Raw genomic sequence first — 18,241 nt, forward strand, 5'->3', positions numbered from 1 at the left:
GGGCATTTTGTCTCTATGTACCAGATATAAAGATCATATTTCACTTAGTAGGATTATTTCTAATTCTAGTGGTAAAGACACCCTAATCAAAAATGAAGCAAAGTGTTTGTGCAAGCAAGTTTTTGAAGCAAGATGTGTGGAAGTTTCCATAAATCTTATCTACACCTTTATCTAATACAATTCATACCATGTTTCCCATTAAAGCTAATTTTTTAGGTGGGAGATATTTCTGTCTGTAATGAGTAAATAATCTACTTTTTGTAAGTGACACAGTAGTAAACTGCATTTGTGCTCTAGGAAAATATCAAAATAATCTGAAATATTAGTAACAATCACTTGCCCCACAGGTGACCCTGAGATGATCTTACTGAAAATATTATCGATTTGTTTGTTAAATCTAGTAGTTCCAGTGATATTTGCTCTCAAAGCATAGCTGCAGAACAGGAAAAGATGTATCATTGTTTTTTAGGAAATCACAATCCAAGCAACCACAAATCACTTGTAACAACTAAATACTGCATTCAAAATTTCATCCAAAATATCTAAAAATTGATCTACGTTACCAGAAAGCTATCTGTAAATAAAAACAAATACGTATATTTTTGTACTTAATTCAACTCCAGCAATACAAAATTACCCCACACATCTAGTTTCAGTTACAATAGAGCTTTTCAGATTTCTGAAAATAAGAAGATAGTTAACAGAGATAGCTATGCCTTCGCCTCTATCATAAAAGTACATAGTTATCTAGATAAAAATTTTAATGGAATGAATAAATATAAAGTCATCCATCACGTTTCTGATATGCAAATAATTTTTTAAATGATTGTCTACCTTACTATCACGAATTGTTGACAATCGCAATGAAATATGTAAAGATCAAATGCGGCTCAATTCATTTGAGCATCACAGAAGGTATCATTCCAGCAATGATGCAAGAAGGACCAGATGTATTATAAATAAAGTGACTGAGATATTAAGGGCTAGTCTAGCTTATGAATATATATCTCTATGAGATCGAGACCGGTACGGGTTGCTTTTTATACCGAATCTAGGAAAAGCTGACTATTATTAAGTCAAATCTTTCAGACCAGACCGATAAGTCTTATGTCATTTCATCTCAAGACACTAGAAAAACTGTTCAACAAACACATTAGGAGCAGAACATTGTTTGAAAACCCTCTGCAACAAGGCCACTGTACGGCAGGCAAATTTACAGAGGCGGCATTGCATAGGCTTGTAACTATATTAGATAAGACTCTGGCAACCAAAGAATTCTTACTAGCTGCCGTCCTGGATGTCGAAGGAACTTTTGAAAAGACACCTAGTCTATTACAAGAATCGCAGGAGAACTTGGAATAGGCGTAAGATCATGCAGGTGAACAGATTGCAGGCTCAGAAGCAGGACAGTAATTTACGAATTGCTAAATAAAACTGTGGAACCCTCTGTAACTCAGGGATGTCTACAGGGAGGAGCTCTGTCGCCTATCCTGTGTTGCATGGTGATGGTAGGACTACTACTAAAACTAAGGGAAAAAAGCTTTAAAATTTAATAGAACGGTAAGAAAAAAAAATGCAAAACTACTCTGAACATCGTAAAAAACTGGACAAAGAGAAAAGGTTTTAAGATAAGTCCCCTTAAATTTGCAATTGTACCATTTACCATTAGACAAAAGATTGAGGACCTTTCCCCACTATTCAGAATGTAAAGAAATTTCTTAGACTCCAGGTTAAGCTGGAACCAACATCTTGATAAAATACTTGATAACTGCGTTCATGGAAGTTCTTCTTAAGCTCCTATTATTACACCTTGTAACTCAAGGAGAAGCAAAGCTGGGACTGAAGCCGACGGGGAAATCACAGAAGTGATTTCGGATCACATGATTTCAAAGTATTGCTTCCGCACACCTTTTAAAGTTGAATATCCAACCAGAAAAGAATGACAGCAACTGCAGACTAGACGGAGATCTTATTTGGTACACAGATGGATCCAAGACCGACAAGGGACCGGGAGCTGGAATTTTTGGAGAAAAGGCATGAAACGTCTCATCCGCTTGGAAGTCATGGCACAGTTTTTCAGACTGAAATATTTGCAATACTAGAATGTGTTAGGGAAGACTAGTAAAAAAAGGTTCCTCGGCACCTTACATCGAACTGGAACTTGCACTGGGAGTGGCAAGAAACATCATCTGCAGTGAGATCAGAAACTGAGTGAAAAGAAAACATCAAGCTCACTGGACAGAAATGAGACAGCTGAAGAGAGAAAAGACGTTTCTGAACTTTAAAATAGGTGAAAAAATGACCAGAGACCTCCTTACATTCGATAGGAACGAACTCAGAATACTGGTAGGTATCAGAACGGGACATGTGGCCATTAAAGGACACCTGATGAACAGAATTGGAGTGTAAAATGAAGACCTTAATTGCCCATTGTGCAAAAAGAAACCAGAAATAGTCCGACATGTCATTTGCAACTGTGAGGCCTTGTGCCGCAAAAGGCAACAAATATTTAGGAGAGACATACTGGACCCAGAAGCAGTAGTTACCATAGCAGCAAAAGACCGGTACCGACTGGTACAGGGCAGCGAGCTGCTAGGCTGGGTAGTATCAATGTAATATCGGGGTGAGCTATCCCTATCCCTAGCGGAATCCTGTTTCTAAGGGGATTATTGGAATATTGGAGATTATTGGATTTCTTTTAACCAAAAATTATTAAATGTATATTTACGTTGTAATTATAAATAATATGTTAATTAATATGTCATTTTTGGACTCCTAAAGCTAACAAATCTTTAATTTTTCCTTATCAAGTCAAGCCTTATCAAATAAATACAGTTATTCTCTACTCCTCCCTCCCTCTAAAAGTTTGTATGCGCGAACCGCCCACACAAGACAGCATCATTTCCCCTAACAGACCGAATCCAGCATCTCTGTCAGTTCAGCTAAATCAGTAGCAGCGTGATTGTTTAGTCGTCAGCATCGCACAGTGGGTTAGTCCACGGGATTAAAATCGGGATTTTATTTTCGCGACAAAAATGAGAAATCGCGGGTTGTTACAGGCGGCGTTTTCGGTTTGTTTTCTGGTTACCGGAATGCGTGGAGATCAGTCTTTGAGTGCCAGGATAAGGCAGGATATGGACATATCACAGGTAAATTTATAGCGATATAGGCGTGTTTTTTTATGTGAAGCACACTCTTATTTAGTAGAACTGATAATGAAGGCCAAAGACAAAACATCGCATACAAAATTTTAAAAAAGTATTGTTTTTTGTGGATTTTGCCAGATTTTTCCTACAAATATTTCTAATGATTCCTTAGATTCTGGATTCTCTAGGTACTTTTATATCATTTACCTAGATGTAGTAGAAACCTCAGTATGCATTTTGCTATTTATTTTGAACGTCATATACTTATACTACACGAAAATCTGTTATAAATGAATGAATATATAATACCCACAACATTCTTGGCATAAACATTTTTTTAAGACATAAATCAGATATCGCAGAAATGTCTTATGTAAATAGTGTGAGTAAAAACGTCCCCAAAATGTCTGTGAAATTACGACAAAACCTCCTTTTGTCATAAATTAAAAGCGATCTCGCTCTGTATAGTTTTCCCCTTATAGAAACCCTAAAAGTGTCTGCATTACATCAGAGGTCAATGCGGAAAGGTCATATTGTTACATTGACATTTTCATGATAGGGGACAGGGCAGGGATATATTGTATCAAACGGTGGTGTCGCAAAATCATCATCTTATTAATAAATTGTATTTTCACCATGCTCCATGATGCAAGAAACGAAGATATGCTCGAAATAATAATTATTCATTTTGCCTGGAATACACCGAAAATGGCTAAAATTAGGCCTGGAATAAAACAAGAAATTGCTCCAAAGAGATTGAAATTGCCTGGAAGATAATAAAAAAGGATATAAAAGTCATGAAAAACATGAAAAGTTTCTTCTCATAAAATACCGGTAAGGCCTGGAAAATTTAGAAAATGGCTTTAGATGCCTAAAATATGTAAATCATTATTTTAGTTACCTAGAAGATATGAGAAATTACTTTGAATGTCATGAATATTTTATAAAAGAATTATTTCAATTGCCTGAAAGGCTTTAAATGACTGAAATATTAAAGAGTGATTATAAAATACCTGAATTAAATTAAAAAATATTCCAATAACGGTTAAATTGCCTGGAATTTAGGGAAAATGGCTTCAATGCCTGAATTATTTAAGAAATCGGTTAGAAAAATACTATGCCATGAATAATTAACTAAGAAATTCCCCAAAAAAAATTGAAATGGTTTTGAAATTACGAACAAATGCCATTACTTCGAATTAAACACAGAAAAGTTTTTAAAAAGATTAAAAATAACTACAAATGCCTAGAGTATGTCAAATCAAAAGCCTTAATTATTTAAATTGCCTGGAAAGTATTAAAAAAATGGCGCAACATTACTAAAATAAAATAAAAATTACCTCAAAGTAAGAGCAACGGCTTGAAATACCAGGAAAATATTTAAAAAAAAAACAAACTGCCTGAAATAAGATAAGAAATTATTTAAAAAAAATGTGAAAAAAAAGAAAAATAGAATTCTATAGAACATTATATTACATTCTATAGAAGTCTTAAAAAATTGAACTATATTAAACTGGAACAAGATGGAAATGGTATATGAAATGGTAATGCCTGAATAATGTCAATAATGATTAGAAATTGCCTGGAAAATTATGCTAAATGACTGAAATAAAAGAATAATTATTTCGATAAGATTTAAATTGTCTGGAAGATATGCCTGAGAAAAATTATTTTAATTACCGAGAATATACGGAAAATGACTTGAAAACCTGACATATTTGGAAAATGATCAGAAATTACCTAGAATGTATTCAAACAATGCCTGGAGTATTATAAGAAATTACCCAAAAAATGGATACAAACGCCATGGAAAATATTCAAAATTACTTCAAATGAACATTAGGAAAAAACTGGAAAAAACATTCCAATAATATTTAAATTGCCTAGATAATATCCTTGAATTAATGATTTTAATTGACTGAAATACACCGAAAATGGCTTAAATGCCGAAAATATTTAAAAAATTACTAGAACATCGCTGGAAAGTTTTTAAAAAAAATGATACCCAATAAAATTAGAATTGCCTGAAATGAAATAAAAAATTGCTCTTAAAATGAAATTTTCTGAAAGAAGAAGCGAAAAATGAAATACAAACCTAAAAAGTTAGTTGGAATAGATTCCAGGAAAGGCTTGAAAAAGATGAAAATTGCCTTCAGATATTTTTTTTAATTGCCTGGAATACACGGAAAATGGCTTCGAGTGCCTAGAATATTTAAAGAATAATTTATTTGTTCGTAATTTGCCTGGAAAGTATTAAAAAGAAATGATGCAAAATATATGAAATAAAATTAAATCCTTCGATTGCCTAAATGACAAGAAAACTGGCTTTGAATGCCTTCAAGGCAAATTGTCACGGATAAACTAGAAAATTATTCTAAAACGATTGAAATTATCTGGAAGACGCGAAAATCGAATAAAAAACCATGGAAAACGTAAAAAAATATTTCAAATAAACTCCAGGGAAGCCCTGAAAAAATGGAAAAGTCAAAGAATGAAGATATAATCAATTGCTGGAATACACGAAGGGTTCATTTAAATACAAGGAAAGTTATAAAAAACACGCACAATGCCTAAAATAAAACAAAAAATTACCTCAAATAGATTGAAATTGCCTGGAAGACACGAAAATTCGGTTAAAAGGCCAAGGAAACATGGAGAATCGCTTTAAATGCCTGCATTATTTGAAGATTTATTTTAATTGCCCGGAAGATATAAAAAATGGCTTAAAATACCTAAAAGGCAAAAAAAATAAGACCAAAAATATTGATAAAATACAAGAAGGAAAGGAAAAATGACGTTTGAATGCCTGGAATATATAAGGAATGATGTCGGTTCTCCAAAAGATTTTAAACTAGCTTGAAAGCCTGGATAAGATCGAAAATGTCCTCAAAGGCCTGGAATAAATGAAGAATGATTTTAGTAATTTTTCTACCCTATGGATATTTTTTTATTTTGCCTCATAAATGCACGGAAGCTTTTAGTCTGGTGAGCGTGGTGGTGGGCAGATCATCCCTCCCTTTTTATACTTACTGATTTCATCTTTGGACGCCACTTAATTAAAGTTTATTTAAATTTTATAATTAAAGATGTTGTTTATAATTAAGTAAATCAAGAAACTTAATTATGTTTTTTTTTAAAGCAATAGTCTGGTCTTGTATCAACTTCAAGGGAAACGGTTTATTTTAATTTTTTAACAAAATTTATTTTATACCCTAGATGTCAACTGAAACATTGCATTCCGTGCGGTCAATAAAATACTTACAACTATTTACAAATGGTGGTGTGATAGTGTTAAAAAAATTGATAAAAAAGATACTGAAAATAGTGATAGTAGCACTCAAATATCACAAAGAGAACGTGTAGCTCTATGGGTTTATATTAAATTAAAATGGGAATATGACATTAATTATATGACGTTAAACCTGGGGAAAATTCATGAATTCTCTGCGAAGAAAAAAAGGATTAAATAGACAGTACGCACAGGGCTACTTATAAATCAAAATATGTGTACCAACAAAAATAAATACCACAATCAATCAAAATAGAATAAATAAATCAAGTTCATATAAGTATGATGAAATTTTACCAACTCCGCCACGCAGCCTAAACACTTCCTGCTCAGCGTTACTGCATAGGAATGCTAGGGAAGCATTATCCAGCGATTGACAGGCCTGAAGGCATGGCCTTAGGTGGATGAGGATGAAGGTCAGCAGTCTGGAAGCAGCAAGGGTTGAAGGCAGGGCTCGGCGTTGAAAATGGCGTCAAGGCATTGACTCGGCCTTGAGCGTGATGTATGACACCGTCAACTGTATGACAGCTATCAGCAAGGATTGAAGGCAGGGCTCGGCGTCGAAATTAGCGTCAGGCAATATGGCAGCAATCACGTGGTTGGGGCAGGTAAAAGTAGACAAAATGACATAAGGACTAAGGACTAAGCAATAAGTAAGAAGGACCCCCCAAAAATATCAATCAAAGATAATTTGTGGCGTAGAATTATCAACCTTTGTTAAAGTTGATTGGGCAGCAACGCAGGACAAAGGAATCTCTAAATAAAGGAAGGAATACCTGATTTAAAGACACTTACAAAGGAAGCACGTGCTACTTACGTGATGTCATGGGAAAACTCAAAAATCACAAAATCAGATAAACCACGCCCGTCAGCAAAAGGAAAACTACATCGGTAGATGCAGTGCGAAAAATAAGTAAATTTAAAATATTAACACATCCCGAAATGGAAAACTTTACTTGTTTCGCACTTTTTTCTAGGCAAAATTAGAACGACTTGTCAGATCTTCGGTCGCACGCCAAAAAGAAAGATGGATGGGCATCAAGGTTCACCTTGGTGCTTGGTGACCTCCCACCACCGAACCATTGCCGTTGTTGCCAACGTACCTTTTACCAGGAAAAGGAATAGAGCTGCTAGGAAATCTACATAAATAATTATGTACGACTGAAGAACATAAACCAGGACCTATCAAAATCCTTCAATAATGATATGATTCTCAATCAATAATGATAATGATTTTAATTCATTTTGAATATTGAAAATAATAAAATCAGCCGCTTTTCCGTTCCAGCACAATATGGCAACTCTGAACCTTAACCCGAAGATCGATATGCGCTGATTGTTTAAAGCAAGGTGAAGTTAGACTGGATTTTGTTTATGCATTTTTTGATAATAAAATACTTAAATACAAACGTAAACTGTGTTGTTAATAATAAAATATGTAACACAATATAAAAAACAGGTTTAATGATGTCGAAATAAATTAAAAGTACTTCAAGAGTCCATTTAATTATTTAAAAGTCCCTTGAGCTTTTAGGCAACACACAGTACATACTTTGTTTAAATTACGGATACCTCCGAAAGCGATGTTGCCGAGATTGACATAAATAAATTAGAATAATTAATAAACAATATTCTTTCCAAATTAAAGTAAACTAAATAAAAAGAAAGTATGTAGTATTTTTTTAAGATGATGCTAAGGGAACAAAAAAAGTGCTACAATACCATGAAAAACTCAAAAAAAATTCCATCCAAAACAACAAATATTTTTCATAAGCCAATGGGTTAACCCTCAACTCCCCTGTTCTCACCTCTACTTGTACCTATTGGAACCATTTTCTCTAGAGATTTATAATAAATTTGCACATTTCCCAGGCTTCCAAAGTCAATTTAAGTACTTTTTTGGTCGTTGACCTTACTTTTTTAATCCGAACTGACCTTCTCCATTCCTCATACACGCTAAAAACAGAACAAACATTATCTTACCCTAAAATCTTAGATAGTCCTCAAGGTGGAGGACTATCTAAGATTGGAGGTTAGTGATGGTCGAGTGATATGTTATCTTGAAGCTTTTGAGAAATGCTTTTCAATGATGCTATAGAGACTTACATTTAAGAATTTTTTTTCTGTTTCTTAAGGAAAACAATTGATAAAAACATTATTTTGAAGTTAAATATTGAAAATGACTTCTGTTATTTTGAAGACAATAATAAAGCTTTTTTCAAATTCTTCACGTGCATTTACAAACGTTTACAAAAATAGATCTTACTGAAAACTGATCGTCAATGAAAACGTTATTGTTTTTGAAACACTAAATGTACAGTTCGAAGAAAAGTTCATCCTTTGTATTTCAAAAATGAAATACCAACTTTGGACAAAATTTAAATGGAATTTGGCCGAGACGATAGTATTGCTTTGATGAGTAAAAAAGCTCTTATAGATCACTTTATGGCATACGAAAAGCGTAATCGCAAATCAGTTGTACTGGAAAGCGATGCAATTCTTTGCTGGTAAGCCACGTTGTGGGGTCCCTGGGACTCCCAACAATTTCTCCCTGGGACAATTTTTTGACAATAAATTATGACAGTTAGCAACACTCTTTTATATTTTTTGTTATTTTAGGGTAAACAGGGCTTTCCATAAAAAAAACCTATGAAGAAAATTTACTTTATTTTAGCATAAAACAAAAAGGGTATTCTATTAAAAAAAAACAAATAAAAAATCATTTTTTTTCTAAATGCGTAGGCAACCTTGAAAATATTCGGTAACCAACTACTGTAGCTTTTTTTTTGTAGTATATATCTGCAAAAAAAATACCTTATTAACCGTAATTTTTTTTCATTTATCTACTTTTTTTTATTTATTTATTTATCAACATCAACGAGGCAGTTTTGGCATATTTTCCTACTACATTGCAGGCAGATTTTTGCATTTTGTGTATAAATAAGAAGTCTTCTTGCTTAATCTTGGGTTGTAACGTGAGCAGTATTTTCTTGCGTTTCTATAAGTAAAACTTCTGGCTGTTCATCGTTCTGTGGTTTAGCTGCAATTCTTAGAACTTTTTTGATACTCTCTCTCAAAGCATTTCATCTACCGTAACATTTCCACTCAAAGTATAAGCAGCCTGTGAATTTTTGTTGAATTTTTTTAACATTTCTGATATTGCAGCCGCTGGATCAACTTTCATTTGTTCTTTTTTTTCGTCGCGTGTATCAAATCGAATACGCTTACTACAATATAGAAGCCCTTGAAATCTACGGGCTGAAAAAACCAGTCGGAACATTTCCTTACCAGTTCCATCTGTGGCAAACATAGCTTCTATACTTTTGTTACTTGATTTGAATATAGATGTCAAGTGCAAGAGACCAAGGAATCCATTAATCTCAATTTCGTTGGTTCTCTTATCGCTGGATCTCTCAAGTTCTCTAAATTCAGTGGGATTCTCATTGGAAGCCTTCTGTCTGTACTTTTGTAATTTTAGGTTAGTGTAATGTACCATAACTTCTAACATGTCTTAGCTAAAAATTTTCTTCCTGGCGTCAATTGGCTTTATGTTATTATCAGCGTCAAATATGCCACGCATAGGAGGGAGCTTTAGAATGTTGTGGCTGGGAGTGCGGACGTTTCGTGTAGGTTTAACCGATGACCACTTATAACGATTTTTCCCATAATAATTTTTTCTTACATGCTCATCCTTTTCCTGATCTAAGTTCTCTTTCATCTCCTGTTCCATTTCGTCCACAACATTCTCGACTCCTGCAGATGTATCAATTTCTTCCTCAGACATTTCACTTTCAGATTCATGTGCATTGAAAACATATTCAGCATCTTCGATTAAAAAAATCACTGCCCAATTCATCATACCACACCTGAACAGTCTCTTCAAACTCGGGATCACCCGATTGCACTTCTTTCCGACGTCTTGCCATTTCTCAAAAGAATCGCGAAAACTACGTTGTGAGGTCCCAGGGACTACCACGCGCTCGGTTCGCAGGTTGAAGAGTAACTGTAACTGCATACAAACTGATCGAAATTCTTCTGACAAATCTGCCAGCGTCCTCTCGCTTGGCAACGGAAATTATTGTAACTAACATGACAGTTTAACGTAACTAATTGGACAAATCAAAATAGTAAAAAGGCGTGGCCAAATTAAGGCGGGAAAATTCAAATTTCATTAATCAGTTAACAATAATGTACAACATATCACCAATTTCAAAATGGAAATAAAACAATGTTTTTCTTTAAAACATTTGTTATTTAATTTTTCTGAAAAATATATAATAAAAAAAATTAAATTATATACATAATATATAATAATTCATTTTAACAGATATTATATAAATTAGAATTAATCTAAATATGTTTACACGTATTTTGTTAGTACTGAACTATGCCAACCCAAACAGATTCTATAGAGGATAATAATATATTAATAATAAATGTTTTTTATTTGCAATACAATACACAAAATCTGTATAAGTGTAGTACAAAACTATACATGAGAAATAAAAGGCTAACAAATTCAAATTTCTACAGTCTTCAACGTTGTGACCAAAAAAAAAATTATAAAGTATATAGTTTATCTAGCAGACAATTAAGATAATCTTTTCGGATAATACTTAAGACTGATTTCATATAACTACTAAGATCCACCTACTAAACCTACACAAGTTAAAAGAATATATATATATATATATATATATATACATATATATATATATATATATATATACATATATATATATATATATATATTTGATATATATAGATATATATATAGAATTATTACTAGTTTGTAAGGTCTGATGATTGATGATTTAAGCGAAACATCGACGGTTAAAGTACGGTACCTCGTAAGTCGCATTTTTGTCAAAATTGAGATAATATAATATTCCGGTAAAGGACACTATCCGCCATCTATTGATAAACAGTTTAAGCTCATTCATTAATTATTTTATTTTTAAACGGCGAAAATCGATAACTCGTATTTAACACACAATTACTTTACAACTTTTTATTGGTTTTTTATACACCTTCATTAATGTTTTTGCTTAAAATGGATTTTTGTTTTAGCTATAATAGTATTATAGCTTCAAGAATTAAAAAAAAATACTTGAACTAGCAGAGAAAAAATTTATAGTAAATCAGCATAAAGATCTTGAACCTGCACCAAGTTCAAGTGCAAGTTTAGACGTGATCACTACATTTGATGACCTAAACAATATTTCAATCGACAATAATTTCTTAGATGAAGCCTTAACACCCGAAAACATTGTTCAAATGATTAGTGATGCCGACTTGGTATTTTGTAACGACTCCTTGGTTGAAAATGACATTGTCATTAATTTGTATGAACCAAATCAAGAGATTTCCACAGAAACCATGATGAAGAATGACCCAACATTAAAATTTGTAAATATAATCGCGAGTGGGGACATGAACAACATGAACAACCCAATTCACTCTTTAAACAATTCAGAAAACGACGTATTGTTTCATGAGGAAGTACCTAACTAACAAAGTAAATACCAAAATAAAGAACTTATATTATCAAAAAATAGCATGACAAATGAAACCATTTTTGCAAATGACATTCCGATTAAAAATAAAATACTTACTGAAAACATACCTAATGAAGAAAATACAGTAAACGAAGACCATGACGTATCCTTCAATTCAGACTTCATTCCAGTGGATAATGATGATTCTAAAAGTGATAACTTAGAAACAAGTAATGACAGTGGCCCTATATTGCAAAATATTACAAATAAAAAAAAAGAACTAGGAACAAGAAAACGAGAAGTGAACCAAAAACTAATACTTACTGGCAAGCAATATGTAGGATTTAGAAAACCTGCAGGACAAAAAAACTCTTTCTATGATATACCAAGAAGTGAGAGAGTTTTAGGATTACGTTGTAATTGTACGCAAAGAGTAACTAAGAAAGCACAGAAACGAAAATGCTTTTTAGTATCTGAGGAAAAACGAAAAGAAATTTTTAGTAAATTCTGGTCTGATATGTCATGGGATCAAAGAAAAGCTTTTGCATCACAATCTGTTTCTATTGTCCAACCCACTAGACCAAAAAAGACTGAAGATGCATCAAGACGCAAATCCACGTTGGAGTATTCTTTAAATTTGGGATACGAAAAGATTCCAGTTTGCAAAACAATGTATTTGCGAACAACTGGTTTCCGAGAATGGTCTGTTAGAAGTTGGTCTATGAAAAGTGAAAATGGCTTGACAGCTAGTGTTGAAGTTAATAGGAGTATAAAAAAAAAACAATCAATTATCACAAAGAAGACACAGTCTTTCTCAAAGAGTTTTTAAATTCCCTTCACAAACTTCCTTCTCACTACTGCAGAAAGGATACAAACTGCCTTTACTTGGAGCAACAGTTTCAATCTTTTGCACAATTACATCGAGCATATCAACAAAAATGTAAGGAAGTCAGTCAATTGTGTCATTACAACAAGCAGCTAAAGAGATGAATTTATCCATTTTCCGTCCGCGCAAGGATCAGTGTGATACGTGTTTTAGATTTAAGAATAATAACCTTTCAGAGGAAGAATACCAAGTTCACCTAATTAAAAAAAAAAGAAGCCAGGAAATCTAAACAGGCTGACAAGGAATTAGCAAATTCAGGATTTTGCCATGTTCTTACAATGGATGTTCAGGCTGTTAAATTAGCTCCATACTTTGCAGCTAGTGCTTTATACTATAGGACTAAGCTATGTAATCACAATTTTACAATCTACAATTTAAATAATCGAAACTCTATCAAAGTTCCCATTATTATTTACTCAGATAAATGTACAGCTCAGAACCGAAACTGCATTATGTCCAATGCCTTGCTTCATCTATCTGAAAAATACGGAGAGGTCGTGATTGAACAAAAGTTTCTAAAAAAAGGTTTGACTCACCATTGCCCATTTCAAAAAGAAAATTTCAAGCAATAAAAGAAGTTATTCCCCAAGACTGCTGGGCATTTTATGATCAATTGCCCCACAAAAAGGAAAATATAACAGAGTAAAGTCTTGATATTATAGCATTGGCTTTTCACTCTTTTCATTTTAGAATCTTTTTATGTTGAGTTTAAGTTTATCAGACCATGTCAACTTTGTTGTTATTTTTTGGTTTTTAATCATTAGTTTTTCTAAAGTTTCGTTAATTTATAAAGTAGTTTACGTGTACCTATGTGTTCTATAATTATTTTTTGTTTGCAATATTTCAAAGCAACTTTAAGTTCCTAATTTACCTGATATTCATTAATTATAAATTATGTAGTAGTTTATAGGTATGCAATTTTAAAACGGCCTTAAGTTCCTTGTCTGCCATTACTACCATGATAGAAAAAAATAACACTTAATTTAGTGAGAAAAATACTTGTTTTTGTAATATTTGAGTATATTAATTATGTATCTGGCCTCTATTAATTTTAAGTTTTTATAAAATCGATTTTTGTATTTTGTTTATTTAAAATAAAAAATAAACGTCTTGTTCTGTATTATAGTTTTTAAATAATTATTACAGTACCTCGTAACTGACCAGAAAAAAATACGGGAGCTCGTAAAAAGCTCTAAAATTTAAAAGAAAAGGTTTTTGCGTATTCCTTTTTCACAAAACAAAAAATAGAGCTTTTCTATTTATGAATATACTAAAAATATTAAGGTAGTATCTATCCTGAGTATTTAAAACAGTTTTTACTCTCTCCTGTAAAATTTCCCTTTTGCGACTTACGAGGTACCGTACATTAGCCGTCGACATGTAACCTTTGGGATATATAAAAAATATTTTGAAACCGAGACTTAGGATTATTATTTTTTTCTTTTGATTATCCACTTCGAATGATTCTATTACTACCTTGATATTTATAATTGAACCAAAAATCTTTTTGACGTTTCTCAAAAACATAAGGAAGGGGGTTTGCACATATGAGATCAGGAACCATTTTTTTTTCAATTTAGGCTCCTTTTTATACTAGATTGGATGTACTATACTGAAAATGGAAACGTTCACGAAAGAGTCCTCACCCTGTATATTTAACAAAGTAACGCGATATTTCTGAATGAAATAGATTGACCATGGGATAAGTGGCACATGCACGGTGCGGCGCAAGCCCTTTTGATACGCGATTAATTGTTGACGGTGGGGAAACCCCGCCGCGACGCTTTCGCTTCAAGAGAAGTCGAAGAGACGTCCATCGCACATTAGTACGCTACAAGCACCCGACGCGGTTCTTTATTTAAAAAAAATTGAATCAAGCGTCGCGACGCCTTACATCAGTGACGTCATCCGCGTGTGTAAAAAAATTAATCGATTAAAATGAGTTTTTTTACGGGGATGTATGACGGTAATATGCGACTCCTATGCGTGTTATTTGCGGTTTGTTGTAATTTAAGTTGGCATGGTGTTGGCGCCCAACAGGAGGATCTCGACGATGTGATGAAAAAGGATATGGATATCAACCAGGTAGATACCGTTAAAAACTCTATAACATATTTACTATTCAAAATTGTGTTTTCTACCCTCCCCCAGCCCCAATTTGTTCTAATGTCCATTTTGAAATTTGAATACCGTCAATGTTTAGCAAAATTTGGGAAAAACCATTAAAATCAATATTTACTTATTAAGTATTCGGGATGTTCCCAAATATTACTAATTATTGTGCTATATTCTAGTAACAAGCATTTTTAAGGCATAAGTTAAGTTTCTATAAGGTATTAAAAGTCTGAAATAAAAATCACCCCAATAAAACCTGAACAAAATTTTTCTAAAAAACCTAAGAAAATATTCCAAATATCTGAAATGATGTTAAGATTGTTAAGAGAAAAGTTTTACACTTTAAAGGTAAATATCTGAAAGAAGCTTAAAGGAATTTGAAATATCAGGCACACATATAAAAATTAGTTCAAATGAAATAAAACATAACGTCTCAAAAAATCATGGAGGAACTTAAAAATCACAATTATTGTTAAAAATTATTAAAAATTTGAAATAGTAACATTAGGTATCTGGGAGAAATTTCAACTAAATTTAAATATCAGGAAGAGCCTTAAAAATAACTTCAAATGCCTCAAATAAAATGAAAAATCATCTCAAAAATTCTGGAAAACAATTTTATGGAAAATTAAAAAATTATTTCAAAAATCAACTCTTTTAAACAGTTCCGTCATTTGTATATAAAGGAAATTTGAATTAATTTTACACATAACGTAGGAACTTAAAAATTTGCTTATACGCCTGGAATAAAAAAAAATCGCCTCAAAAATCCTGGACATCAATTTTCTAAAAGACCAAAAAAATTATTCCCAGAAATTCGAGAAATATATTTAAATTTTTTTTTAATTTACTTAAAAGACAAATATCTGGAAGAAATTTAAAAGGATTGTAAATATGAGCAAGATAAGGAAGTATTGTTCGTTAGTTCAGATGCCTGGAATAAAGTTGAAATTTACGTCAAATATTCTGGAAAAAGATTATTCCAAAAACCCGAAATTTTGTTAAAAATTTTTAAATATATAGTGACGTTAGGTATCTAGAAAAACTTTAGATTAATTTCAAGTATTAGCAAAGAACTGAAAATATTAGTTCAAATCTCTGGAATAAAATAAAAATTACCTCAAAAATCCTGAAATCAATTTTCTGGAAGATTTAAAAAATATTTTAAAAATCCGAAATACCTCAAAAAAACAATTTAAACAAAATCTGAAAAAATTTAAATGTATATCAAATATAAAGAAGAAACTTAGAAATTATTTTAAATGCCTGGAAAAAATTGTTAAATTGCCTCAAAATTTCTGGAAAACAATTTCCGAAAAACCTAAAATTTGTACATTATTCCAAAAATTCGAAACATTGTTAGAACAAAATTTTGAGTATAAATATCTAAAAGAAATTTAAAAAAATTTCAAATGTTAAGAAAAAATTTAAATTTTTTTTTGTTATGCCTAAAATAAAAGGAAATATCCTAGAAACTAATTTTCTGAAAGCTGTAAAAAGTTTTATTCAAGGATCTCAATGACTGTTTGAATCAAAATATATTGAATAAAACATTTAAAGGGGTTTTAAATATAAGCAAGAAACTTAAAAATTACTTCAAATATACCCGGAAATAAATGAGAAATTACCTCAAAAGTCTTTAAAAACTATGTCCTAGAAAACCTAAAAAATTATTACAAAAATTGGAAATTTGCGGAAGTAATTTTTTGCATTAGAGTAAAAAATGTTAGAAAAAACTTTTGAGGACAAATATTGTCCTCAAAAGTTCAAGATATTGTAAACATGAGGAAGAAATTTAAAAACTTCTTCAAACGTATGGAACAAAATGGAAACTCAACTCAAAAATTTTAATAAACAATTATTTGGAAGATCTAAAAAATTATCCCAAAAATTCGAAATAATGTTACAAATTGTTGGAAGTCAAAAGAGAGACGTCTAGAAACTGGTAGAAATGTAAACTAATTTTAAACATCAGAAATATACTCCAAAATTACTTCTGAAATAATGTCTGGAATAAAATTGGAAACAACACTAAAATATCCTGAAAAACCAAACTATTTTTGAAAAATATTGGAAGTTTTAAACAGTGACGTCAAGTACCTGGAAGAAATATAAAGGAGAAAATCCTGGAAAAATCGGATATTTTTTTAAAAATGGATATAAAACAGGTATGTTATATCTAAATTACTATTAAAAATATTTTAAATAGTGAAGAGAAATAACTGAAAGATATATAAAAGGATTTTAAATATTAAGAAGAAACTTAAAAATAACTTGAAATGCCAGAAATAAAATAAAAAATTACCTTAAAAATTCTAGGCAACCGAAAAAATTATTGCAGAAATTCGAAAAGCATCTATTGTATTAAAATAAATTTACCTAAAAATTTATTCGTCCAAGAGCCAGGAAGATATAAAAAATAATTTTATTAAACATACTGCTAAAAAATATTTTAAACAATGAAAGCAAATATCTGGAATAAATTTAAAGGGATTTCAGATGTAACAAAGATGTAAAAAGAAACTTAAATATTGCTTGCCTCAAGTGCTTGAATTAAAAGAAAAAATTATCCTAAATATTCTGGAAAATTATTTACTAGAAAACCTAAAAAATTATTTCTAAAATATTAGAAATTATTGGAAATTTTTAAAAGTTTAAAAACTGTTGGAGGTGGTGAGAGTGGCATATCGAAACAGGTTCTATGTGATGTCGCATATATTGTTGGTGATCGTCCCTTAGATGTGATCAATACATCTCTTAGTACCGGCATCTTTCCTGAATCTTGGAAGTGATCAACAGTGATTCCTGTTCCCAAGGTGTCAAACATAAAAAATCAGGATGAGTTTCGACCAATAAAAACAGTAGCCATTTATGAAAAGTTGCTAGAATCATGTGTAAAGGAGCAGGTTCTTGATTTTTCCACTAAGAATAAATTGATAATACCAAATCAATCGGGTTTTTGGGAATCTCACTCATGTGAGTCAGTTATTGTTTGTGAATGTGATGATCTTCTTAGGATCATTGATACTAGTGAATTGGTTTTGGCGGTATTCCTAGTTTTCAGAAGAGCCTTTGTAACTATGAATAGAGATATTTTGATTCACAAGTTGAAACAGCTAGGAACTGGAGGGAGGGGGCGTTTTAGACTGGTTAAAATCCTATTTGTGTAATAGGGTACAACGAGTAAAATATAATAATGTTTTCAGAAATTCTTAATGTTGAATATGGTATTTCCTAGGGAACGGTCTTAGTTCGACTATTGTTCATCCTTTATATCAACGATATGGTACATGCAATAAAAAAGGGT

The 18,241-nt window shown here is 31.8% G+C and overlaps 1 protein-coding gene across 5 annotated transcripts in view; it reads left to right on the top strand.

Annotated features, from left to right (window-relative positions):
- The first annotated feature begins 2,905 nt into the window (after window positions 1-2,905).
- The window catches only part of LOC126746899 (fasciclin-1), a 207,125-nt gene continuing 191,789 nt past the window's right edge, over window positions 2,906-18,241 (top strand). For 2 of the 5 annotated variants that reach the window (XM_050455306.1, XM_050455307.1), the window contains exon 1: window positions 14,582-14,904. In XM_050455306.1, coding sequence (XP_050311263.1) covers window positions 14,758-14,904 — 147 coding nt within the window. In that variant the 5' untranslated portion in view covers window positions 14,582-14,757. Of the gene's footprint in view, window positions 3,150-14,581; window positions 14,905-18,241 lie in introns of those variants that run through there. The other 3 variants (XM_050455309.1, XM_050455310.1, XM_050455308.1) reach the window with 3 other exon arrangements.

The sequence above is a fragment of the Anthonomus grandis genome, chromosome 18 (genome assembly GCF_022605725.1).
Source record: "Anthonomus grandis grandis chromosome 18, icAntGran1.3, whole genome shotgun sequence".
NCBI classification, from domain to species: Eukaryota; Metazoa; Arthropoda; class Insecta; order Coleoptera; family Curculionidae; genus Anthonomus; species Anthonomus grandis.